This window comes from Haemaphysalis longicornis, unplaced genomic scaffold (genome assembly GCF_048455015.1).
Source record: "Haemaphysalis longicornis isolate Haplotype H1 unplaced genomic scaffold, Haemaphysalis longicornis Haplotype H1 scaffold_4, whole genome shotgun sequence".
Lineage (NCBI taxonomy): Eukaryota > Metazoa > Arthropoda > Arachnida > Ixodida > Ixodidae > Haemaphysalis > Haemaphysalis longicornis.
Window position 1 is genome coordinate 118,323,315 of NW_027526361.1, and position 26,843 is coordinate 118,350,157.

Genomic DNA, 26,843 nt, shown 5'->3' on the forward strand with positions numbered 1-26,843 from the left:
ATTTATACCGCGGAGCTACAGTGGCGCCCCCACCGGAGTATGCAGCGGCTACTGTCGCGTCTCTAACCCTAAGCTGCTTCGCATTATCGCGCGCGGAGCCACAGGTGTTGCCATTCGTTGCGCAATCCCGGAGAGGAGAGGAGGAATGCCTCGCATACTACTCAGGGTTTCCCTACGGGAAGATGACGACGGTGGTAGAACGCGAAGCTATCTCGTGATTCTTTGGTTGGCCAATCTCTAGGGGCATCCTGCCACAATCAGCATCAGCGGTGCCTGGCCAGGCATGCGCAGTGTGGGTGTGGACGCCGCACAACGGCGCCCATTCAACGGCGGATTCGCACCTAAAACATTAATCTGATACAAGCCAACAAACACGAAAGAAATAGAAGACAGTCGTTGTCTTTTCCTGCTATGCGATGTGCGCGTAGGGGCCCGTTACTTGGTGCGTAGTATTACAGACTGTTGATTCTAAATATATTATAAGAGCATCTCAAGAATACTTTAGGGAAGCCTACGCATTTTGAACATTTATTGAAAAGCTCTGAGCACTGAGCCTCGCAAATAAACTAGTAAAGACGAGTTTCACACGATCTTCTGACCGATGCTCTTAAGAAAAGTTGTCCTCTCTCCCTCGCCTGATGTTTTGCAAACCTGTGCGGGATACAGATTGAAATTATTCAGAGGTGTCAGAAGCTAAAAAAATAACTGAATTACTGGAAATACGCTTTTTAATGCACCAAAGCATCGAAATTGGCGATTTCTAGCACACGCACTGCTGCCCCTCTAAAGCGGAGCGTAGCAGACGACAGCGGCGCGAGTCCCAGAGATGACGTCAGAAGCCAGGGGGCGCCACTCAAACATCTCTCACCGGGAGATATGGGCTGGGCGTGGTTTGAAGTTCGAGAAGCTCATAGTAAACTATCTTTTGAGGAGAGGTTGAGAGCGATAGATCAACGTAGGTGGACAGCTAAAGTTTTTAGGTAGCTATACATGAGAAGCGCGGACACGTTGCGGCTAAGCAAGACTAGGATAGCGATGAAATACGGACAGACCAGTACAGAATCAAAGATAGCCAAGGTAACCAAAAAAGAATCAAGGCAGATAGAAACAAATAAATGGAGAGAAGAAATGGAATTCAGTAAAGCTTGCAATGTCGGGCTAGTTGGTATAGCATTCTTTTGAGGGTAAGTTGCGCTTGTTATGAACACTGAGACGGACACGGGAAAAAACGTAGACTTTCACGAAAAGACGGCGCCGTCTTTTCGTGAAAGTCTACGTTTTTTCCCGTGTCCGTCTCAGTGTTCATAACAAGCGCCGATTACCCTCAAAAGAAATGGAAGCTAAAACGTCGTCAGAGATGTATACAGGGCAGAGAAATTTCTGCGATAATTCCAAGGGCAGTGCTCTGCTTTTTGAGCCTAGAGCAGGTGCTCGAGAAATAAGAGCTTTGGGGGGGGGGGGGGGGGAGTATACACAAAATGACAAGGTATGCGTGGTCTGCCGAAAAGAAACAGAAACTATGAGGCACATGGCATTGGAACGTGAGTGTATCTGTCGAAATCTACATGAGGGAAATATTCGGCTTCCAGAAGCCCTAGGGTTGATGGAGTTAACTTCAAGGCTGCAGAGGTGACTAAAATAAGATTAGAATGCTGGTGGACGAAAGGTAGAGCGGGGAATATTGCCTAGGACAGCTCACCTGCAAAAGAAAAAGGTATTTTGAGGCTGTCCTCATAGATATATTAGTTTCTTTGGAAAGATGAGGCGTCATTACCCCGTTGCAAAGGGGATACAGTAATCAATCAATCAATCAATCAATCAATCAATCAATCAATCAATCAATCAATCAATCAATCAATCAATCAATCAATCAATCAATCAATCAATCAAAACTGTTAGTAGCCCACTTGTTCAGGGAACTTAACCCGGCTTCAAGAGGAAGAGAAAAACGAAACTCCTCGCAGCCACGCGCGGGAGAAAAAAATTACCCGCAAGTTAGCGAACACCGGAGATTACGGCAAGCAACCCTGGGCACCGGCGTGTCGACGCAGGCGCCACCTTCTGTTCAGATGCCATTTAGCGAAAAACATGTGCTGCTCGTGTTGCTCCGGGAAGGCGGTGTGTCGCTTTTATTCTACACCAAGTACTTTTTCGTTATGAGCTGCTCGGTCGTTGTGCATCGGGACGTGTCACACCCATTTGCTTGACCCTCACACCCAAGAAAGCAGCGATGAGCAGCGCCGACAACATCACCGCTTCGCAGCGCATGATCTGCTCTTGCACCGGGGCCCTCACAACATCGTTTTTTGGTGCGTATCTCAATGCCACGGCTTGTTTGTCTTGTAAGTGAATGAATATGGAAATCTGGCTTAGCAGTGATACAAATTAGGCAGCGTGACGCGTGCAGGCAGATCGCCCTGGTGAGGCGAACGCAACGGCAATGTCGCACTGAAGATCCGTTGAGAGCGATCGGCCATTCATTTGCTTGCAGCAGGACTCGTGGCAATATTTACACGCGTCAAGTGTTCCGCCATACCTTTGCTGAGCGCGTAAGCTGAGGTTAGTTTTTATAGGGAACGAACTTGTCTGTGTTTAGCCAGTTACGAACTTGTCAGTGTTTAACCAGTTAGCTTGTGGCGGTGATTTTTTCACACGGCTTCCCGCGTCGTTTGGTGGTTTTGATCGTCCGTGTCGTCTTGGTGGACGTACTAGGTTGCGTTTGGTTCGCTGACCCTGCGTTGAGTTCGGGTGCACTTCTAATGGAAGCTACCGTGTTTTCCCGGTCGTTTACCCACCCACGACACGAGCTGCGGACACTGTCTGTCCTTGCGGTTGCTGCTCTGTGAACTGAAGCGCGCGTGCTTGCGATATGGCTGCGAGGAGTCGACGAGATAAGACGCTTCCCTGTGGTTGGCGGTGCGTTGTTTGCGCTGCTCTTTGGACATGTTTCGGTGTACGGAAAAGAGGCGAACGAGCTGCGAATGCTTGCGGTGCCATCTGGCATCGCGGGCATCTCTGTCTGGCACTGCGCCACGATATAAACTCAAGGACGCAGGACTGCACCAACAAAGGCTCTTACCGTGGCGCGCTGCTCTCCAGCGGAAAAACAAGTTTTCGTCTTTTGTTGCCCAAAAGGCTGTCTTAGTGCAACTCCTAGAGCAACCGCCTGAAAGTCGCTACACATCACTATCTCTAACGCCCTCCACACAAGTCCAATCGTTCATTCGGCTCTGTGAAAAAAAAAGTATGGAAAGTTGTCCAGGAATGTTTTGTTTGGGGGGAAACCGGCCTTTTATGCCCTAATGGCGCGATTTGGTGCAGTGTTTACGTTGCACAGGGTGGCTGGTCAATTGTAAACGGGAGCATGTGTATTTGCACCCATCCTCAGTGCTAAAGCAGAACTGAAGCTTCTTGCGTAATCAGTGATTTCCGCATATAGCACATAATGCACACCGCCTGCGTCTGCCTCACCATTTTGCGCTGGATTTCGGACCATCTGGGAATGCAAGTGGGCACTTGTTCGAAGCAAACACTGGAGCTCTTGTGTTGTATTTTCTGGTCACATGCTCATGACGCTTGCTGCAGGCGCTATCTTTGCTCTGTGTTGCCGGTTTTTCAAAGCTCTGTTTATAGTAATCTGGTGCATGTTCTACTCCATCAGCCATTTCATGTAGGCCAGAAAAGCCGTAAAGGCGAAATTGACATTGCATATTGGGGATGTTTGCATGATCAAATAATGACATTGTGCAAGTGGTAAGAGTAAAGGGAGGGTACAATACCAGTGCTTGTAATCATGTGCTAATGGCGTATCGCACAAAAGCCTCGCGCAATAAAAATTTTATGGCAAGTGCAGCCACACCGCTTAGCAGGGATACTCAAAACAAAATGTTGATAGTTGGGATTGGGATGATGAAATATACGTGTATAAATACATCATAAAGCTATCCGTGAATACGAACACTGAAACAATTTTTGTAATCTTGGACAAACTGATGTTCTGCTGTGATATTTGTGGGTTCAGTATAATGTAGGTGCCACAATGTCCATTATACCCTCCGCGATGGCTAAGGCGTTGTACTGCTGAGCCCAAGGGCGCGGGTTTGATTTCCGGCCACTTTTCTGGTGGAGGCGAAAAGCAATAACGCCATGTGTTGATATTTCAGCGCATGTTAAAGGTACCCAGGTGGTCAAAATTAATCCAGAGTCCTCCTACTATGGTGTACCTCATAGTCCATGTGTAGCTGTAGTACGTTGAACCCCATAACCAAATCAGAACGTGCATTTAAAGGGAAAATTTGGCCCTTGTCTCTTGTATGGGGGAACTCCTAAAAAAGACAATGTGTATTTGTTGTGTGCGCAAGATCTACGAACAGGATATTACATCAGTTTCACTTGAGAAATATCACATCGCTAATGTTGTCTTGCTGATAGTGTCAACTTAGTTCTCGGCTAAAATCAAAGGACCCGCTGTCACAAAACATTCCTGTGCGGATGAGCGTATAAGTTTGTGTTGCCATTTATGAACACCATATAGGTATGAACTTATAAACTTTCATATAGACTTTTCAGGTATGAATGCGGAATTTATCTTGCATCAAATTATCGAGGTAACCGAAACCATTTAATGCATCGCCAAGACTGGCAAAGAGAAGGGATTGCGTAGCAAGACGATATCAAGACCTCAACCCGTATTTGGGTAATAACAATTCACTGGGGCATAAAAACTCCCCAGCTTATTTTCGATAAGTACAAGATACCTACATGAGCATCTTTGCGGACACAGCAGTGGTGCATTGATAGGCAGCAGACAACGCCTGCCACGATGCATACCTGGCACTCACTGCCAATGTTCTGGCACATTTCAGCTGTGGATTCCTGGAAGAGTGGACCATGTCATACTGGCTGACATACTTTTGGTTTGCATGGCAAGCGCCGGTTGTATAATTGGAGAGTACGCCTTATAAAAATACGGCCTTGTGTTAAAATCTAGAACTTCAGGTGCCTTCTAGCTCTTATTCAGATGGGCTGGGATGGGCTCTTAGAACCCTTTGCTCGCATTTAGGTGTCCTTGCTTTTCTTTGGCTCAGTACCCCCATATCTCAACTATTTTTTGCACCTGCCTTCTTACTGGACATACGAAGTGGGCAAAAGTGAGAAGGGGGCAGCGCTCGTGTTTGTCTTTCTCGCTGTCCTGTCGTCAAGCTGTTTACCAGCACGTTCACTTCCCACCAACTAGCCCAACATAGTACTGTAGTCAAAAATGCATGCCTGAGTAATTTTGATGGACTCTTCACTGAGAATACTGCCAGTGTGCTCCAAGCAATCGTTTGGTAACCAGTAAGCGCAGAGTTTGGGTGCAGGAATCGCACTGCAATCCATCTCCTGCTGGGAAACTTCTTGCGTTGTCCTCTTGACGTCACCGTTTGCAGCGTGTGGGCCCGTTCAGTTTGTTCTGAGTGTGGGAGGCGCATCAATCATTTTAACAGCACTCCTGTCACTGTTGCGCCTCTGAAAACTGATCGTCTTCTTTTCCTCTTGTTTTGCACTTTCCTTGGTGCAAAACAGTGACACCCTTGGACGTTGTCAAGATCCGGCTGCAAGCCCAGCAGAAACGGCTGGTCAAGAACAAGTGCTTCCTGTACTGCAATGGCCTCATGGAGCACATGTGTTTCTGCCTCAATGGCAACGGAAATGGCCCCAGCGGGCCCAACGGCTCAGTGATGTCACCCAGCCAGTGGTACAAGAGGCCGGGGCATTTCAATGGGACATTTGTGAGTTCCGCTTGTTCGCTCTCGTATCTTCCTCACCTAGCTAAGCTACACTACAAAGATGCGACAGCCTTTTTGGAGATTAGTGTTGCTTTTTATCTGCTTTGTTAGTTGCCTTTTATGCACTAACTGGCTGACGGTTTATAACACTTAGTGCGTTCCGTAACAGAGGTGAGTTGGTCAGTTTGATCAACTTCTGTGTTCAGGGCCGTTTAGCATTTCGTCTAAATCTCCTGTTGGTCTCCCTCATTAGTATGGGCCACAAGAGGAGTGTAAACGAAGGAGGAGTAAAATAAGGAGTGGAATTTGTAAGACTCCTCGTGCTCTTCTATGCACGAGTGAAATGAGTAGGGGGTGATCCCGCACTTGTAGACATAAAGAAATGCTCGGTATTGTGACCACAGTGAGAACAGCCAGCCGTTTTGAATTGTTAACCTTAAGACAGATGAAGCAAATAGCCTAGAGGTATGGAAGGAAGATGTCATATAGTGCCACTGTTTGTGTTTACTCAGCTTTTGCTGAGACTATTTTGGGATTACGTATCGCTGAGAAGTTTTGGTTGTGACATTTTCGGAAGTGCACCCATAGAAGCACCTGTGTGAATTATTGTGTTGGTGCAGTGTAATGATGTTTGTAGAGAAATTTTGACCACTGCCTGAGCGTAGACTGGTGTGCTAGTCGTTATTTTGACATTTGTGCGGTAGAGTGCACTTGAAACAGGAAACAGACTGCTAGAGAAACACGGACGCAGCGCTGGCGAACAACTTTTGCTGTGTCCGTCTCTGTCCCTCCCTCCCTCCCTCTCTCCCTCCCTCTTGAGTCTTGTTCCAAGTGCAGTGTTGCGTGTATGTGTAGGGAAGCAGTGTGGTTAGATGTGGCTTATTTTCAGAAGAGCTTGCCTTCGTGTGGGTTTTTCATGTGCTACTGTTCTCTTTAACGGTAACGCACATTTCCTCAAAGTTCAGTATTCCGGGAGGTCTTGGGTGGAAGTTAATGACACCATATCCATTGAAGCTTCATAAATTTAACTCGCATTCTCTTTCTATATGTACCTGAAAAGCAGATGCTAGTTTTAACGTTTCTTCACCCTCTTTTTTTTAATCTGAGATTGTTCATGTCGCAGGTAACCCAATTTGCATTTTGCGGAATTTATTCACTGTTAAAGCTGAACTTTGTGCTGCTGTGATCTAGTTTGCAGTCACTTACACAATAGAAACTTAGTAAGGTACCCAGTTCTTTCCAAAGAAATGTTGGTGTCTCCTCAAGGCGTTTGATTTTAATTTTGTTTGTTTGTTTATTTTGGCGCTCCTTGAAATGCAGTAGACTCTTGTTAAGCAAAACTGGCCAAGCATGACATCTCTACAAGCAAAATAAGTGGGAAGCGATTGGTCAGATTTTCATGGGAACGAGGAACGGTACAAAAACCAAATTAATGCACACTGGTTGCACATTTCGGTAAACAAGTTTTCGTGTTGGTGCCACGAGTACAGCATAACAACCGTACAAGGATATTTAAACTTGGCGGCATTACAGGTGATAGATTAATAACTCTCTGAAGCAAGTCGAAATTTCTTTATTGTTATTATTATTTTTATCGCTTACATGCCTACAGAAGGCAGTTGTGGCCGAGTAATTGGTGTACCTTACATGCTTTTGTTAGGTTGGGTCTGGGATAAAATGAGCGCGCCGTCACAGGTGCTCTGCATTGAACTTAACGTGGGATTAACAGGAGTCTACTGTGTTCTGTGCTGACAGTTCTCTTGCAGATCCAAGGCGGCGTAGCTATGTTTGGTTCTCAAGGGTAAACAGTGTACGCAAGGTGCAGGGAGCTGTTGCCAATGTGTCCCTAACTTGCAGGATGCATTCATAAAGATAGCAAGAAACGAGGGCATCACCTCTCTATGGAGTGGCTTGCCACCAACCTTGTGAGTTATTAGTTGTCGCGGGTTCTTTATTAGAGCATAATATGAGTGGAATAAAAGTAGTTGCATATGAGTATTATATGCGTGCTTGGAGAACTGTGTTAACGCGAATGATACACAAACAACTGTTTTCAAGCACTCATGTGTTCAGCATGCTTATTTTAAAGGAGTAAACAGGTTGAAGCATTTAACTCTTTTCTTACCGCGGGAAATTGACTAAAAAAGCTCGTTCTTTTGGTTGCTGCAAGCTAGTTTTATCTCTATTGTGGCATGCAAAATGTAAATGATTGAACACTTATTTCAACTATATCTCTGTTAAAATTTTTAGGAAAAAGCTTCCTTGAATCGAAATTTTTCTGAAGAATTGTTGAAAATGACTATAACGAAATCTGCAATGTTTGTTTTGTTGAGGCATGTTTCAAATCTGCGTAGAATAGTTTTTCAGATGCAAAAAAAAAGGGGGGGGGGGGGGGGGAGCCTTCATAGTGCCTCTCTTATATCTTAGGTTTCAGTCTGCATTTTTTATGGTCTTTTCTGAGAAAGCTGCCAAGCGAGAACAAAACAAAGAAAATACTGAGGGTTGAAGATAAAACTTGGCAGCCAATTGCTGTGCTAAATTTTAAAACTTTCTTATTAAAAACACAGTTCTCTCAATTTAAAGGCAGGAGGTGTAGAGTGTGGGGAGCTGCCGCATGGCAAAAATGGTTTAGTGAGCACAAAACTGCTTCACATGTTTTCCAGTGCCACAAGTTTTCCATGAAACATAACCGAAGGGTTTCAAGCTTACTGCAACGTTTACCATTTGGATTGGATACGATTTGGGTTCCGTGTTTCTGGCGCTTAGTTTATGTAGAACTCAGTGAATGTTTTTTGGTGATCGGTTTTTGTCAGTCATTCTCTGTTTACCCGAGTTTATTTTCGCTAAGTGTCAATTTATCCGAAATGTGACATGTCATTTTGTTGTAGCGGGAGTCCTCAGACATTATAAAAGAATAGTAGGTTCAGAAATGCGCCGGGAATGCTGAAACTGATTGCGGAAACGGGAAATGTTTACAAAGATGAAAGTGACCCTGCATAAGCTGTGGTACAAGCATGTTCATTTAAACACATGGCGTCTTGGTACTGGGGGCAATAGAGTTTGCTGTAATGAACACATGCATGTTTAACATGATTGGTGTCATTGATGAGGGTGCTGTCATTGCGATTGGCTTGTCCACAAAGAACTGCTGGTATAAGAGGCCAACTTAGTGCATAGCCGTAGCCGGAACTGATTCAGCCTTATCTACCAACCAGCAGCTAGAACTCTCACCTCAGAAATCAAGTGCAGATAAGTTGCAGGAGCAAGCTTTATGTGATAAGCAATAGTGGGTGACGACGACGCCATGGTAAATCAGGAAATTTGTTAAATCAATATGACATGCGAGCGCATCTAGTGAAATGTAGAAATTTATTTTCCAGCCAAAAGCTGTTATTTGTACTTTCGTTCGATTCATAACCAAAGCCGTTGCCCTCTTTTTGTAACTTGCAATAGCTAGGATCCGGCATATTACATTGCAAAATTGGCAGCTTCCATACCATTGTCTTTGGACACATGCACTGCGTTAGCAATGATGTTCACAATTTCTTTTTGAGTCTCCATCATGGCCTGCTCTGCCCCGATGTCATTGATTATTTAGCACTCGCCGGTATTCAAACCACTATAGCTATTTTTTTCATTTTCACATTTTTTCTGCAGTTTTTCTCACCTTATACATTTGGTTAGGTGGTCAGTTTCATTTTATTCAGCGCGAGTTCACAAACACAATAAACTCTAGGGATGAATTTCAGGGATCAGAATTCGTTTGAAAAAACGTGTTTAAACTGCACTGGTATTCGGAACTATCAGTGCACCTTCATTAATGTTCACACTATTCATAGAACTGCCCTTAAGCCAAAATTAACGTTACTGGTGGAAATCTGTCAAATGTTTACAGCCGATTTGGCCCATCATCATATTCAGAACCAAAATTTGATGATTGAATGTTGTCTTGTGATTTATTATTGATACCTTGACTACAAAACTGTGGTGTAATTTTTTTTTTTGAGGTGGTGTTCAGTGATGGATATTTTCCATTTAACCTCTTTAATGTTTAATTATCTAGAAATTCGTGTAATAAAAATCAGTTTCGCCTAGCAAACAAAAATGAAACTGAAGAGCATTTCCTTAGACAACCACTGAATGTCTCTACTTGTCTCACGGAAGGATCCAGTGCAAGAAAATTTAGGATTGAAATCATTCATCTCCAGTGATTGGTTGGAATAGGTGCAGTAAGGAAAGAGTTAATTAATATGCCGTAATTTACGCTTACAGAATGGCTGTCTGTATTTTCATGCCAAGGCTATCGTAGTATCATTAGGCACTATTCGGAGAACGAAGCACTTAATGTCAGTTTTGTTTGCCAACTGCAGTACTTGAGCTAATGTGTTACCTTTTTTGCTAATGTGACCAGTGAGGTTCAGTTAACCAACATTGCAAAGTACGCCCTAGCAAATGAGCGCGCGGCCTGTAGCAAATGGAGCAAATGTTGTACATTGTTTTGCATGTTAAGTTGAAAGAACAATGCCCTACACGTTCTTCACCAACCTACTTTGAATCGAGTTTTGCAGACCTCAACATTTGCTTAAAAGCATTTACATTCTGATTCTGTACTTGTTCACTACCTCTAAATCTTTTTTCGGAGTGAAAGTGACAAATATGCATGCTTAGATAGGTTTTATGCAGAGACTGTACACCGTGAAAGAGGCTGTAGAGAGCTACAAGAAAAGAAAAAAAAATCGTAAAAGTGTTTTTACGCATTGTTTAATACCTCAGAGGTGTTGCGGCAAGTTGTCTGTTTGCATTTAATGCTTGTTTTCGTTTTCCCATTTGTCCAGTTAAAGGTAACATTAAGGTGGGTTTCAGGCGTCTACGCGTTGCGATGCAATTGTTGAGTAGATCATTCTTTTAAAACTTTTGTAATATGACATTGTGCTTTTTAAACCTCATGGGTGCCAGTGTTTTCTGTTCTGTGGATGCGCCAAGTGAAGTTCAGTCGCTAAAAAGGCCGTCCCCTTTCCTGTCCCAGAGTAATGGCAGTGCCTGCCACTGTGATCTACTTCACCGCCTACGACCAGTTCCGTGAGTTCTTGTGTAAGCACATGCCTGGACACAACACAGTCTGGGCTGGCACCCTCTCGGGAGGCCTTGCTCGGGGTGAGTTTCTGTCACAGCATTTCTAGCAGAGCCAGCAGCATTCCCCACACTGCCCCCACCCCCCCTCGGGCAAAGAACGTTCGCGCTGTTGTTATATTGCGCACCTGTTGTCTGCATGAGAGTGTTGCGATAGAAATGAAAGTGTGTAACCATGACAGGCAGTGCTTGCATCTTCCCTTATGCACATCTGAAGGTGTTCACAGTCTTGTGTTATCTTTTTTGTTCTACAGTCGGACCTCGTTATAACGAACACTGATATTGCAAATTATCGGATATAGCAAACTAAATACGAAGTTTGTTTGGTCACACTTCCTTTAAGTGCCACTTATTCTTTTTATAACAAAACCGAAACCTCGAGAGCCACGCAATATCGGCTATAACGAAGAAATATTTGGTTCCCGCGAGGCTCAAAACTCGAAAGCTAGCATATTGAAAGCAAAATTTAAAAAAATTGACACAACACAACCATTTTTTAGTATCTTGAAAAACTGCAGAAATAGAAAAGGCCCTTCATTGCGTGGAGACTGTGAAAAACTTCATTCCGCGCGGACTATGAAAAGCCACCGACCGGGCGAAGGCCACATCCTTCTTCAAGTAAATAAGAACGCAGGCCTGCTTTGCCGAACGAACTTTGTTCTGTTGTAATTTCTCGTTCTCATGTGCTGGTCCCTTTAGTTTGAAATGCCACAAGGAGACAGGTAAGGATTACCTCATTCACTGAAGTGTGAAGTTTAAAGTAATGCGTTTTTTTATCTAGGATTTTTGCGCGAGCCAGATTGCCGATTTGTTAGAGCCAATTTTTAACTCTACGCTTACAATGAATATCGAATATAACGAACTAATTTACTGCCCCAATGCTACTTCGTTGTAACGAGGCTAGACTGTACCAGGGGGCTACTGTGGTCCTAGTGATAATGCTCTTGTGATGTGTGCTGTTTGTTTTGTTCTCAAAAGCTCCTGCTGTTGGTCCCTTTTCCTTTGCAGTGTTCTCGGCAAGTGTGATCAGCCCATTGGAGATGGTTCGGACCAAGATGCAGTCCCAGAAGCTCAGCTACCTGGGTTTGTTGGCTCCTCTTGTTGTGCTGGCTTCTTCTCTCACTCAAAACTAAAGCCTTCTCTGAAAAAAAAAAAAAAAAAAAAAATGTAGTCAATGCATGGGAGGAAAGCATAATACCTGTGGGAGGTTTTCTCAAATAACTGTGAATATGCACAATTAGTAAAACAGAGTTGTGTGATCAGCCCAGCATGATGAGCTAAGGAGTTTTGTGATTTACGATTACCCTTCTAACGGCCATTTCAGAGGAATGTATTGCGTGTGAACCTAATTCAGTGTAGGGGATTTTTCAAGATTACAGCGCAGATGCTTTTGCAATGTTTCACAATGCCGGAGGAATCAGGAAGAGGAGTGCATTCCCTCCTGTTCATGAGATATATTGAAATGGGCTGACTTATTTACCTAAATTCATGTCTAGCTGTATTATTATTCTTTTTTCATTATTAAAACAGTGACGCGTACTTACCTTTGAATATTCAGTTTGCTTCGCTTCACTTTTCAACTCATCTCCCTGTCACGACGTTGCAGAGATTGGACAAGCGGTGAAGAGCCTTGTGCGGACCAAGGGTGTGCTCTCGCTGTACAGGGGCCTTGGGCCGACGCTTTTGAGGGACGTCCCCTTTTCTTGTAAGTTGGTAGCACATGGAAGTGGCAACTTTATCATTGTTCTTTTTTTTTTTTTTTTTTAAGGCAGTTTGTTGTGGCACAGATTTTTTGCTTCTGATGTACGGTGTCATCGCTGGAAACGCATGTCAGAGGATGAGAGCAGTGATGCAATTCGGTCACTTAACCCATTTCCGCATGTACCTTTTTTTTGTTTGTCCTGTGGAATTGTGTCACGACATCTCGGGTTCCGGTGTTTTCATGCATGTTCATGCCTGCAAACTATCCCAATTTGTCTGGGAAACTGCCGATTTTTTTTACCTATTCTTCAAATTGTTTGGGAACGGTTGTAAATCTTCCGAAATAGTACCCCGACTGCGATGCGAAAGAAAAACGCGTGGCAAGAAGCACCGCCGCAACGTAATTGCCGACATGAGTTAGGTAGCCAGCCAAAGATACCGGAAGTCTTATCCAAGCCATTTGAGTTCAGTGAACGTGTAGGCCTTTTTCTTGGGTTATGGGAACATGTAGGCTCTGTTGGCAACATGGCATTGCCGAAGAGGTATTTGAAGTTTTTGTTAAAATTTTATACTACAGAATTTCTTTATTTTCTGCCATCTATGGAAAGGCAAGCACTTGGGATTTTGCACGACTTGTGCATGTGACATGAACGGGATGCATGCGGACGAAGGCGATACAAAACTGCATTTGGCAATGACCAAGCACCACGCTGCTGAGAAGCAGGGGAAAGTGGACAATTTCTTTGTCAACAGCAATGAAGACAGTGTTGTGCATTCCGAGAGGCTCCTCACCAGATTTTTGTCTGGGACGTGCAATGAGCAGTCATACTCTGACAAGTTTCTAAAGAAAGTAAAGTCTGCCACAGTGAAGTTGCTGCAAAATTATCAGTAGGTGAGCTAGCTGGGATGTTCCCACTGTACCCTGCTCCTCCCAGTTTTAGATAAATGTCATTTTGAATTTGCCTGATTTGCAGCATTATTGTGGCGTTGAAATCAATGCTGATGTCGTCGGCTAGACGGCCACATGCTGCAAGAAAAAAAAATTGCCCCCCCCCCCCCCGCCATCTGCCCCCCCCCCCCCCCCCCCTGCGGTCCATTCTCTTGATTTTCGAGGCCCCTAGGTTGTAGGTTGGCAGGTATGCATGTTTCAACGTGAAAGACATTGTGCAGACTCAATGCGTCGTAAATTTGTAGTCTGTGCCATTTAAGCATTTGTGTCCTTAGAGCTAGTACTTTGAAAGATGCAGGAAAACAATTTTTGTGCCATTTATGTCAGTGTCTGTTTGTTATGTGCAAATGTGTGCAGCCCTATTTCGAAAAAGGAGGAGTGAGTAAGTTGGAGTTGACAGGTAGAAATAATTGGTGACAAGTAGATGACAGTCGGTACACACTCTACCTGGCCCTAACTTAACACAGACTAGCTGTCTGGCCTGATATCCAGCTTCTTGATGGTACTTTATCTGCTAGAATAAATTAGTGTACTCGCAAGCATAGGAAGTCACTTAAATCTTTACTAAGGCTCTAAAAAAAGAAAAAGATTGCTGCTTGCATCAAGCGTGTAGAATTAGTATCGAGTCACTAACCACAGCAAAAAGAATAGATCTTTTGTAACAAACATTGCTGCATTGGCATGAAAGAAGAGGTGTGAGCATATCTTTGCCCAGTTCTAAACTAAGAACTTAGAATGTAAGTTCTAAGCTAAGCTCACATGCTCTGGTGAAGCTGTGTTAGCGGTGAGCGAAAATTGCAGGCTGGCTGAATGGTGTTTTGACCCCCTGATGTGGCTCACTATCTGTCTTCAGTGATCGGTACCCAATGGAAGCCTGTGTTGCTAAGACAATATTCTGACTTGTGCTACAGGATACATTTTTAAAAGCCTAGTGCAGATCTGTGGTGCACACTTGATCGAATGAATTCAGCACTGATTCGTAATATACAGGGACGTAAACTCCGCTTTAGGATGGCAGGATGTCTATAACAGTGGCATGGCTGCAAGGAAGTACCCTTTGCTACATAGTGTTGAAGTTCTACGTATATCTATCTTCCTACCTTGGTACAGTATTTGTAAAGCATTTTCTTGCACCAAAGGTTGCTGGTTCATAAAGCATTCAGAGCAAAAGCCTGAAGTTCAAGTGCAGTTAAATTATTTTACGACAGTAAAAAGGCAGTTTTGCCAGCTTTGTGTCATAGAACATTTCCGCCTCACTTGAGAGGTACAGTTGATCCCGGATATATTGAACAACGAGGATCGCAAAATAGTTAGGTATATCAATAATTTGATATGTAAAATATTTTCTTTTGCCTAGAATTTCCAAGGGGATGTTCCGACTGCCCGATATATGAAATAATTCGATATATCTGGGTTCGATATATTCGGCATCGAGTGTACACTTGTAAGAGGCAAGGCCATGAGAAATTCAAAAGACGTCTCCATGGTCTATTAACTTGCTTAGAAACTCGTGACAAGGACAGCACACGTTCATATATATTCTGTCAAGCTATCTATATAACTATATCATATTTATGAATCTGTTTATGTACCTAATGTCTTTTCGTTTTACGAGCCAACTTGTGTTATGCAGCTATGTTGCATGTTGCTCGCTGCACACATGTTCGCTAATGTAATTCAAGTCATGGTGGTCATATCTCAAACTGCAACAAAAGAACAGAACTGTCAGTACGTACTGCGCCTAATGCTTGTCCTTGGGTCATAAATCTGCCTCAGAATTTAGTGAGGCCACCGGCCTCCACTACAGCACGCCAAGCGTCTTAGTTGCGTTGAGATAATTAGCCAAACTGCTTATGTCCCACTTCAGGTTTCTACTGGACAAGCTATGAGGCCCTGAAGCTTCACTACAACCAGAAGCAGCCCACTTTCCTGTTCAGCTTTGTGGCTGGTGCTACTGCAGGGACGGTGAGTGCTTTTGTCATGTCCTTTTCGCGTTATATTATTGTGGGAAGAAAGGTGGAACACTGTGGACACTGATGATTTTAAAAAGCAGCGAGAGTGTAGATGTGGCTTCATGGCATGTACCGTATTTTCCGGTCTATAAGTCGCACCTTTGTATAAGTTGCACCCCCCTCAAAAGGACAGTTTTTCCGAAAAAAAAAAAAACGTATATAAGTCGCGCCGGTGTATAAGACACACCGGTGTAAAGACACACTTGTTATTTAGGTAAACTCATGATTTATTGATACACACAAAGGGCACGTACTTACCGATGGCGTTTAGACAAGACCATGGAAGCCTTCTTCCACCGAATCACTAACAAATAATTCAGCAACTTCAAGTGGGAGTTCCGCCGGTGCATCGCTGTCATCCTCCGATTCACTAATTTCTTCTTCGCCAACATCGTCACCACTCACGAACGGGATCAATGCGGCCTTTATGAACCCATCTACAACTGTCTTCCTCCAATCCAAAAGTCTTCATCTCTGTTACAAGTGTCTTCGCATTGAGACTGAGCTGCACTGTAGACAGCTCGTGGCTTGTTGCTCGGCTTGTTGCTCGAGCACCTACGTGGGCAGACGATCCTCGAGCTCCGGCCAGCGTGCTTCGTGCTTTCTTGCCGTGGTTGGCCTCCTTTGTCGATTTCATAGTCTGTAGCATGTTGGTGGCTTTGCGCCAGTCCCGTATAATTTTCTCACCAACCTCGAACTGCCTTCCCGCAGCCCGGTTTCTAGTTCTTGTTCAAATGCAACTGCATCGTAACTTTTTCGCCTCGCAGGCGGTGTCATGGTTAGTGAGAACTAGGACACGACGGATGCTACACATGTGAAGCACGCCGCAACGATCAGCGCAATAAAGGTGTCATGGAGGACGAAAGTGACGCAAACGGAAGCGGCCCGAAAATTGAAACTTGTTATCAGCAAGTTGTCATTTTAAAAATTGGCAGCACATTTACTTCCTTCAGAGTAAACTGTCTGTAATAATTTATAAGCTGCATTTTGTTTTTACAACCCAATTTGATGTTACTTTGAATTTACTCTGAACTGAGTCACAGGCCGTTGTCATTATGTTTTTGACAAGAAAAAGCTGCAAATTGTTTGGTTTAATGTTCCGAAGCGACATATGGGCTATGAGAAACACTGGAGCGGTGGGCTTCAGATCCATTTAGACCATAGAGCTGTGTCTCTTAACGTGCGCTGACATCACGTAGTAAACAGGCACCTTTTTGAGCGTGGACCACGCCACGAACCGGATTTATTCCATACATAAGTCGCACTGGTCTATAAGACGCACCAATGAAAATTTCAGAGAAAAAAACCGCAACTTATACACCGGAAAATACGGTAGTCTCGGGGTTGCAGTGTTCAGTGGCACTGGTGTTGGTAAGGTCATGCAGCTGCGCAGAAACCAGCAAGCAGGGTGTGAAGTTGCCAAACTTTCCTCAAATGGCTGCCATTGATAAATCCTTAGTTCCACAAATGACAAGCAGTGCCTGTTCAGCCGAGCGTTCAGTTTCTTTTCTTCCACAGTGGCTGTTAATTTTTGTTTTGTGCGGGGAGCAATAAAAAAAAAAAAGGCCTAGGCGTATCAAATTTCTGCGCACATTGAAGAATCCCAGTTTATTCAAGTTAACCAGTAGAACTCCGTATGCGAGGTAGTTTTTCGCCGTTTGGAAGAATAGAAATAGCGACATTGTATGGATTTTCTGTAGGGGTGTGCGAATATCAATTTTTAAATTTCGAAGCGAATTCGAATAATAAAAACAAAGTTCGAATCGAATCGAATATTTTTCGAATATTTTTCGAATACGAATACTTATTGTTTTTTGTAAAATTAATGTTTTCACCATCTAGAGACACAAAAACTGCAACTTTATTGCACAACAAATCACACAAAGTAAAATTGGGAATTACACAATACCATTGCACTCAACAGGTTAAGGTCTGCACTCACTTAAATGTTAACATGGAGAAAGGTTAACCGCTCGGTATGTTCGGGGAGCAGTGACAACCTCCTTCTCGTCACCACTTTACCAGATACCGAAAACAGCCGCTCACTTGAGACACTAGTAGCTGGCGTGCCCGAGCCCGTGCACATTGCCGCAAGCTGATACAGCAAAATCTTGATGATACTAATTTCGCGGGACTGCGAAAAATACTCGTATCATCCGAAATTCGTATGAACCAACACAGACTAAAAAATTTAGCGCTGAAAAAAGTTTTCGTTTATTTCTTTTCCTACTTTCGCGTGAAGAAATTCGTGATTTTTTCTGTTGTTTTTTTTTAACCCCCGTGTCGCAAAACAGTCCTTTCTGGAGCACGTAAAGCTTCGCGCTCGTCTCCTCACTCGATGTGCCCAAGCTCGCTACACGCCGCAACAGCCAAGCGTGAACCGCATGGTGCGTTTTTGCACGCGATTCGCTCGCCTCGGCTCTGCGAGCACTGTATTTTCACGCCCACATCGACGATTTCGCGCCCGCGGTAGCGCCTACCTCGGTCAGAAAATGACGCACGACGCGCACGGCAGAATGGAGGAGCCTGACTACTTGCGATGAGATCGAAACAGCCGGCTTGGCTCCGCCGGTGATGGTTAGGCTTAGCAGCCCGGCAAATATTTTATGGGCGCTTTCACTAGCGGCACGGATGATGTTTTATAGTACCGTTTTCGCATGCATTATCAGCTCCTTTACCGCACAAGCAACTTCGTGTCTCCCTTGAGCCGCATTTTAAAGAGCGGTTAGAAGCGGTCGCTCGAGCACCCGCGCCACTTCGCGGCTGGAGCCGACGCCATGTTGACTCCGCCGGCCGCGCCGCGCGCAGCGTGGGGGTGGTTTCGCGGCGGTGTCAGCGCGTTGGGCGTGCGCAGAGCGTTTTCGCGAGCAGAAAACAACAGCCCGGCCGTTTCTGGAGAAAGAGTGACAAACAGGGGAGCGAGAGCCGTCACTTGCTCGTTCGGCAGTCGGGTGCCTCGCCGGCTCGTTTGTATCTTCCGCCGGGCCGCGCAGGTTCGTTCGTAACAGCCGAAATTTTTCCCATTGCAAACGATGCAATTTCGACAGGACTTTTCGGAAATTCGTATCATCCCGAAATTCGCACCCCCAGAATCGTATCATCGAGAGTCCACTGTAAATAAACACCGATACAGACACGCTCTGATTTTTTTTTTTTTTTTTAGTTTTGGGTGGTTCGAATATTTCGAACAATAAAAGTGTCGTTCGAATCGAATCGAATACCAAAGAATTCGAATCGAATATTCGAAGTTTCGAATATTCGCACACCCCTAATTTTCTGTCTTTAGCAGAGCTCTACTGTGGAGTAGTACTGTGGGGGCTGTGATTGCATTCAAATCATCCTCCGTACCTAGCAACACAGCCGCTTGTGTGTGTGTGTGCGTGTCTGTGCTGTGCTTACATAGGAGTCTTCAAGATAAGCAGCACTTGCCGTAGCCCATTGCTGCGTTTGTTGCTTCCCTTGTTGTGTTTGCATCCGGCTGATTAGGGGCAGCAAGAAGGCCGACGCAATCTCTTGGTGTGTCAGCGACCCAGAGTTGTTCAGCTGGCACGGTCGGGGAAAGTGTTGCCAAATTAACTGTTCCAACCTCGTAACAACTAAAGCAGAAAGTTGGGCTAGTTTGTTATTTACTGACGACTGCGTTTCCCTAGCAGAAAAAGGATGAGGACAAAGAAGCACACAGGACGCTCGCTAGTCCTGGATGCTTCTTCCTTGTCCTCGTCCTTTTTTCGCTAGTGAAATGCAGACTCATAACAACTGCGTGCACATCTCAAAGACCCGCTGTGGTTGCTCAGGGATATTGGCTGTGTGAGGTCGGGGGTTCGAATGCCTGGATGCAGTGGTGACCTTTGGGGGAGGCAAAATGCAGACACCATATGTATGATATCTCGGTGCATACTTGAGGAAAGGCTGATGTGCTTCCATATTAATTCTTAGTCTCAAAACTTGGCTGTGACTTTGGTGTGTGAAACCTAAACTAGCGTTTCTAAGCTGCGGGAATGTTGCTGCAGGCCTGGAAGTACCTTTTTTTTACTACCGTATTTTCCGGTCCAGTCACAATCATTATAAAATCGACGCATACAAGTTCATCCACCCTTCAGAATCCCGGCAAACAAGGCAAAAACACGCGCACACTTTGACTGAATATCCTTGCAATAATGACGCCTTCAAATATTCTTTCTTCCCGCTTGCTATCCGAGAATGGAATCGCTTGGACCCATCGGTTACTAACACGGATTCACTTACTGATTTTTTGTCGAGAATTGCTAACATTACCAATTAACAATAAAGTAAAACATGCAACCCTAATTTTTATGAAGTGTGGACTCGGATGTTATGGATTCTGTACACTTACGGCGAGCACCGCTAAACTTGCGCCTACATAACGTACAGCATCATGTTCAGTCACTGCGGATTTTGACTGTACTAACTTATCTGTAATGTATTTTCTTGGAATACAATATGTATGACTTGCCTCACAATGTTCGTTATCTTTTGTTTTCTTGCTTTGTAGTAAATACTAAATACCCGCATGCGCAAACTTCCCGCAGTGTTTTTACTTGATTAGTATATTACTCATGGTTTTGAGATTTTTTTACGGTTCCGCTCGGCGCGGTATTGTTCGTTATGGTTTGCGCAACGTATGGTTAGTCTGTATACCAATCTCTTTTCTTTACACGAGTTGCTTTTTTTGGCTTATTTGAGTGCACTTTCCTTGTTGGCATCCTTTATAAACTGAGGAACCTCAAATTATTATGCTTGTATTATGCATTGCTCAACCCTTCTACACGTTTCACTTCCTTTGTATCCTTTATAAATATGGGAAATCTAAAATATGACGCTTACACCAAAGTTACTTAACCCTTGTTCTTGTTTTGACATTTTGTTCTTATTACTGTTGTACTGCCTACCGACTAAGTACTTTTGTATGTATATGAATACACCCTTGTATGCCCGCCTGCCTTGGTCTCAAGAAGAGACTGGCAGTATTTCAAATAAATAAATAAATAAATAAATAAGTCGCACCCCCCTCAAAACGGCAGTTTTTTCCCCCAAAAAAATGTACATAAGTCGCAGCACCGGTGCACAAAACGCACTTGTTAATCAGGTACGCTCATAGAGGATAAGTTCGTTGAAAAGTGCGGCGAAAGTACACGCTTGCGGCGGCCGCCATCTCTGAACGCTTCCCTTAATAAGTAGTGCTAGACACGTGCGTCTACCGTCCGAAGTCTAGACAGAACTAATTTCTCAAAAATGGTTTATTGATACACACAGATGGTATGTACTTACGGCACTTAGGTAAAACCATCAAAGCCTTCTTTCTCCTACTCGCTAACAAATGTTTCATTCATTTAGACCATAGAGCTGTCTCTTAATGTGCGCTGACATCACGCAGCACACCTTTTCAATCGCGGGCCACGCACAGCCGCCGCGTACCAAATTTATTCCATACATAATTCCCACCGGTGGATAAGATGCACCAACGAAAATTTCAGAAAAAAACCGCAACTTATACACCGGAAAATACGGTACTTTCGACTTGGTGCCCCTTAAGACTGTAGTGCACACTGTATCAGATGTACATTTTTGGAAAGTGCGGCTCTCTGAAAGGGGGGATCGCTATAACGGGGCCTACTTAGTGAGTGTGTTTCCACGTTTTTGTCAGTGGACTCTGTTCCGGAGGCACTCTTGTTTAAAAATGTGATGAGTTGGGGATTGCTTGTCTTGACTGCTTGAACATGCAGGAAATCCTGCTAAGACCCGCAGGAAGTCCTTGTAAATGCCCCCAGGGGTGTGCTCAAAGCTGCTAGGAGAATTCGTGCAAATGTTTCAGTGCTGTCATCATGCACTACAGTCGATCAGATATATGGAACCCAGATGTATCGAATTATTGCATACATCGAACAGTCCAAACATCCCCTTGGAAATCCTATGCAAAAGTATAGCACTTTTGTACGCACTTTTGTATCGAACTCTTGTCCACCGTTACATTCAATATATCGAACGCTGTGCCACAAGTGCCCCTGCAAGTGCACTTCTCCTGATGGTGTTGTGGGCGATGATGATGACTTCTCGCGCGTCGCGGCGCTTGGGTGGCCTTCAACACCTTCTCGATGTGCTCGATGTGCTAGCATGGGGACAAACTCTTGACAACGAGAACTCGGGGTGTAATTGGATGTGAAAGGGAAACCGATGGGAGGCGTTGTGACCCAGCTGTGGCTCTGCTTGCATGGCGTAAGCAAGCTGACGTAATGTAAAGGCAGCACAGACTGGCCATTCTGGCGTGTGTCGTCTGCGTGTTCCTGCAACTGTTTCAGCAGAGCTGCTCACTGAACTATAATTTAAGGTAAACTCGATCCTGTAAATTTTTCTCTATTTGAAGCCACTTATTCCTGCGGTTTACTTGTACTGTCTGTTGTTTTTGCTGTGGCTTCTGTGCCGCCTTTCGTGAGAGAACTCCTTTGCACTTTTGCGTGCAGGTTGCTGCTGTGGTCACCCTGCCTTTTGACGTCGTCAAGACGCACATGCAAATAGAGCTCGGTGAAATGGAAATACTGCAAGGTGAGGGGCTGGCGTTACGTTCTGAATTTTTGCAGGGTGCAGGAAGTGATGTCTTGGCCCACGGGTGCGTTCAGTTGCGCTACCACACTTTGGCGCCACTGGGCAAAACGACGCGAAAACAGCCAGATGACGAGGGGGCATTTCTTTGCAGCTTAGCGACCCCTGAAAATGGTAGCACTAGAACTGAACAGTCGTGCACCATTTAATTTCATGTCGATTCATTTCATTTTTTTCGAGTTCTAGATACCCAGTTACAGCAGTGTATATAATATGTTCGTTATCAAAATTCTTTTTGCACCTCATTGACAGTGTTGCGCTGCTTAATGTGATTTTAACTCTTTCAGTAAGGCGCCATAGGCCATCGGACGCCGGTGTCCGATGATTTCAAACGTCCCGCGAAACCTAAAAACGGCGCCTGGTGGACAACTAACGCCATCTGGTGTATTTATTGACAACTCATTTTTCGATTTTATTGTTTTGTTGATATTTCGCGTGCAGAGACCGCGCCAATAGTGAAATTTGAACCCGCGGTAGTGGCAAGTTGTGTGAAAACGGCGTCCGCTGTATTTGGGCTGTATGTATAAACAAAACGGGCTTCCTTTCTGACGACTGCGGCTTTAGACATTGATGTGTAGGGTCGGGATAACGTACGGTAGGGATATTTTGCCAAATGCGCCGCGTCATATCGCGTTATCACCTTCATGATAGCCTGGCACTCTGATTACCGCTACGGAGTGATGCGCGACACTTTTCAAGAGCGCTGAATTTTTTTTCTAGTTTTTTACCACTAAAGTGAAAAGGATTTTGTGTCGGAACACAAGAAAGTGTGCTTGGATGCATGACCGACTTACACTCGAGTGGCTAGGAGTTGCACAGCCGTCAGTTCCGCTAGGTTGATGGGCCCACAAAAATACAAAACTTGGTGTACAGCGTTGATATATATATTGAATCATAGCCAAGAAATGTAGGAACAATCTGTATATCTTAGAATTCCTAAAATAATTTTTAGGCTCATTACAATCGCCTATATACGTTGCGTGTATACTTTTTTGTGCAGTTTTTTCTGATTATTTGACTAATAAACTGTAAGTAATTGTACCTTTCACAAAACTGCTGGTATGTGTTTGTAAGAGCAATCTGTAAGCTACAATTACATGCATAGCAATGCTAAATGTGTCCACTAGCTCAAGAGGAAAAAATAGTTTTGTGGAAGCACTCAAAATCGGCCGTTTTTCCGCCGTAACAAAAGAGTTAATTTGTTTCACGTGTTTACACCTGACTACATTTGCAACTAACTATAGTGCATAATATTTTGCTGAATGATACTTTTTTTCTATAACTTCCTTGTGTTTCTTGAATAACCCACTATTCCTAATGAATAATACCGTATTTATTCGAATCTAGGCCGGCCCCGATTCTAAGCCAACCCTCGAAAATCTGAAGCCACGAAAAAAAAAAAAAAAAGCTTACCTCGAATGTAGGCCGAACAAAAAGGCGAGGTAAGCGTTCACAAAAAGAAAACACGTTTATTGAACATGAAGATGCGGTGCTGGAACTCAATCAGTTTCTCTTCAAAATCACCGGGCAACTTCTGGGCGATTGAGGTTCGACGACGGAGGCTAAAGCCGAAGCGCTTCATGAATTTCTGTAGCCAGCTTCAACTGGCTTTGAAGTGTGCCCGCGATAAGCCTTGTTCCCTTGAAAGCTCCCTTGCTTTTGCCTGGAGCACTTCCGTCGTTACTGGAAGGGCAGCTGCTTGCTGCGTCCGAACGAAGTCAGCCAATGCCATCTCCATTTCGCGGTGATGGCCTTCTCATGGTCCGGTGAATGCCATCCTCGTTGCAACGCACGCAAATATCCTCTCCCGTTGCGTCCTCCAACGACGAACAGTTTTTTCATCCATGCTGAAGTCCCACCCGGCTTGAACGTTCGACGACAACTCTGCAGCTAAAACAACTTTTCTTTTAAAAGTGGCACTATAATGGCACCGCTTGTTTGGTGCCATTGCGCTGTCAAAACCAAACCACCAAACACCACACTGCACGCAGGCCACTATCTGCACAGTTCAAAATGGCGGCATCAGCCCGTAAGTGCCTACTGGCTCGTCTAGTAATGGCTACAATACTTTGGGTGGCGCTAGCTGCGCGCCACTTCCCTGAATTTCATTTGGAAATTGGCGCATGTTTCAAAATCCTCGAATCCAAGCCGACCCTGGAGTTTGATATGTCAGTATTTCAAAAAAACTATTGGCTTACATTCGAATAATATGGTAAACCGAAACTGCTAGATGCTTTATTACAGTGGGTGCATGCACACTCAACATCTCCTGATAGCATACGTTTCCTAGTATTATCATGGGTTTACAAAAATGTTTTGTTTTTACTAGAATTTAACTTCACCCGCCGTGGTGGCTCAGTGGCTAAGGCATTGCGCTGCTGAGCACGAGGTCGAGGGTTCTATTCCCGGCCGCGGCGGCCGCTTTTCTGATGGAGGTGAAAAGCGAAAACGCCCGTGTGTACGAGATTTTGGTGCACGTTATAGATCCCCGGGTGGTCAAAAGTAATCCGGAGCCCTCCACTACGGCGCGCCTCATTGCCTGCGTTGCGTCGGTGCGTTAAACCCTGCAATCAATCAACTGGAATTTAATTTAGGCATCCTCAAGGGCCCATGCTACTTCAAAGGGCAAAATGGTTTAGCGCAGGTAAAGGTTGCTTGCTATGTAAAGCTGGCTGCTCATAGCCTACGGGCAAATGAGCTCAGCTCTCTGCCAAACCAGCTTTGAAGCAACCGAGAAAAGCCTTCTGGATGAAAGCAAAGCTTCACTTTAGCACCGCGCCATTACAGTCGGATGAACCGGCCCCTCTAAGTTCCTCGTAATCACAGAGATTTACAGTGCCGTTTCAGTAAATGTGACACATGGGAATAATTTTTAAGAAAACAGGAATGTCAAGGAGATGATGCAGAGGCTTCCTCCTATCTGGAAGGCTTGGTAGCTTTCCTGTGCGTTGGCTGTGCACTTATGTTTCTGATTTGCTAAGCGCTGGGTGAAAAATGGCTTTGAGAATGACCTTTTGTGCCCTACCTGGTGATGAGAATTATCTGTTGTACCCATGACTTTTCGCTGGCACTTCATACTCGCTACTCATGGAGGGCAGTCGGCGAGGGGCTTTCAAAGTGGGTTCGTATAGTTCCTTCCACAAACTGTGTGCAGTGCAGTGGACACCACATTGTTGACCTCAGCAGTCCATGTGCATCAATGCATCTTTCTGACCGTGACATTTAAGCATAGGAAAAAAAAAATCTTTATGCAAAACTTAGGTGGATCCGATCCAGTAGCATGTGAGGGGCTTGCTCTAAGCAAGAATGATTTTTACCTAACAATGTTGTCTGCAGAAAAAAGTTCTCCTACCCCTACAACTTACACACATTCCAAGAAAGCACACTAGGTGCGAAAGGAACTGTTGGAGTCAAATTGGTGTATCGCCTGATGAACAGTCACACACAGTCCTGCAAGATAGGCCAAGTGTTGCGGGGTTTCTTGGCAGCTTGTTAGTGGCGTCTAGGGTTCCTTTGAGTCGTGGTTTAAAAACCTTGCAGTAAGGGCTGTTCAGACAGTAGTGTAGAACGATGTGTGATGAAAGTGGCATCATGATCCACATGAGACACTGTGGTATGACATCCATTGGAATGCACCGTGGAACTCTGAGAACAGGATTGGGAGGAGAGTGTGTTCTAATTTTAAGTGCAGAGCACTTTAGGGGCTCACCTTGTCATCATAGCTCGCTTGCTGGACCCAAGTAGAGCCACATGGCGTTCTGTCATATTGGCTGTCGTTGCGGCGTAACCCAGAGGCTTCGAAAGCTAAGCGGATTATATGGTCATAAGCATTTGAAACTCGTGAACAGCTGGCGCTTGTTATACATCTACCTGTTGTTTAGCGCAGTGAAAACTGCAGGTACATTTGAGGCAAAAGATATGCTATTAACTGCCAGCGCCCGCATTCATTTAGTTAGGAACGGTGGTTGAGTTGTTTTTTACGACAGTAAGCGAAAAAAAAGTGGCAGTGCAGCGCTCGCTTGTGCAACATGAAAAGCAAGCACAAAAAGAACAAAACTCCCGTTGGTGGTCTTTCATGCAGGGGATGCGCGAGCACTGCAAAGGCGGGAAATTTGAAATGCGTTGGGTGGTGGTAGCAGTGAGCGGATAACAGCGCTGCAGCCCATTGTGGCGAGTCATTGCTCTGCACTTCCGACAGCTTTCATACTGGGTGGAACGGCTTTAATTTTTGTATCTACCAGTTCCTTTGGCAGTGGGATTAACCGTGACTTCCCTGCCTCCTGTGTGCAGACAAGAAGCGCAGCAGCACCCTGACGGTGATGCGGGAGCTGTACCAGAGCCAGGGCGTGCGCAGCCTGTTTGCGGGCATCGTGCCGCGCATCTCCAAGGTGGCCCCCGCCTGCGCCATCATGATCAGCACCTACGAGTTTGGCAAGAAGTTCTTCCGCCAGAAGAACGCCGCCCGCAACGCCGCTCGCAACGCCGCCACCGCCTAGTTGTCCTCACGGGCATCTGTGCTGGCCTTCCCGGAGCAAGGTGGATTGTACATACCGAGTGTCGTGCAAGCGAGCGTCACGTGGCACACTCAAAGACGTTGCCAAGGCACACGCTTGCACACGAGGAGCTACTGCTGTGCGGTGAATAAAAGCAGAGCAGCCGGTTTCA

The 26,843-nt window shown here is 44.9% G+C and overlaps 1 protein-coding gene across 1 annotated transcript; it reads left to right on the forward strand.

Annotated features, from left to right (window-relative positions):
- Positions 1–2,047: 2,047 nt before the first annotated feature.
- LOC144179316 (mitochondrial glutathione transporter SLC25A40-like) lies at positions 2,048–26,843 on the forward strand. The gene is made up of 9 exons (XM_077707611.1): positions 2,048–2,309; positions 5,566–5,771; positions 7,626–7,693; positions 10,795–10,922; positions 11,907–11,981; positions 12,505–12,603; positions 15,416–15,513; positions 22,040–22,121; positions 26,469–26,843. Exons 1-9 carry the CDS (start codon positions 2,231–2,233, stop codon positions 26,672–26,674), a joined length of 1,041 nt encoding a protein of 346 aa, XP_077563737.1. The 5' UTR covers positions 2,048–2,230; the 3' UTR covers positions 26,675–26,843.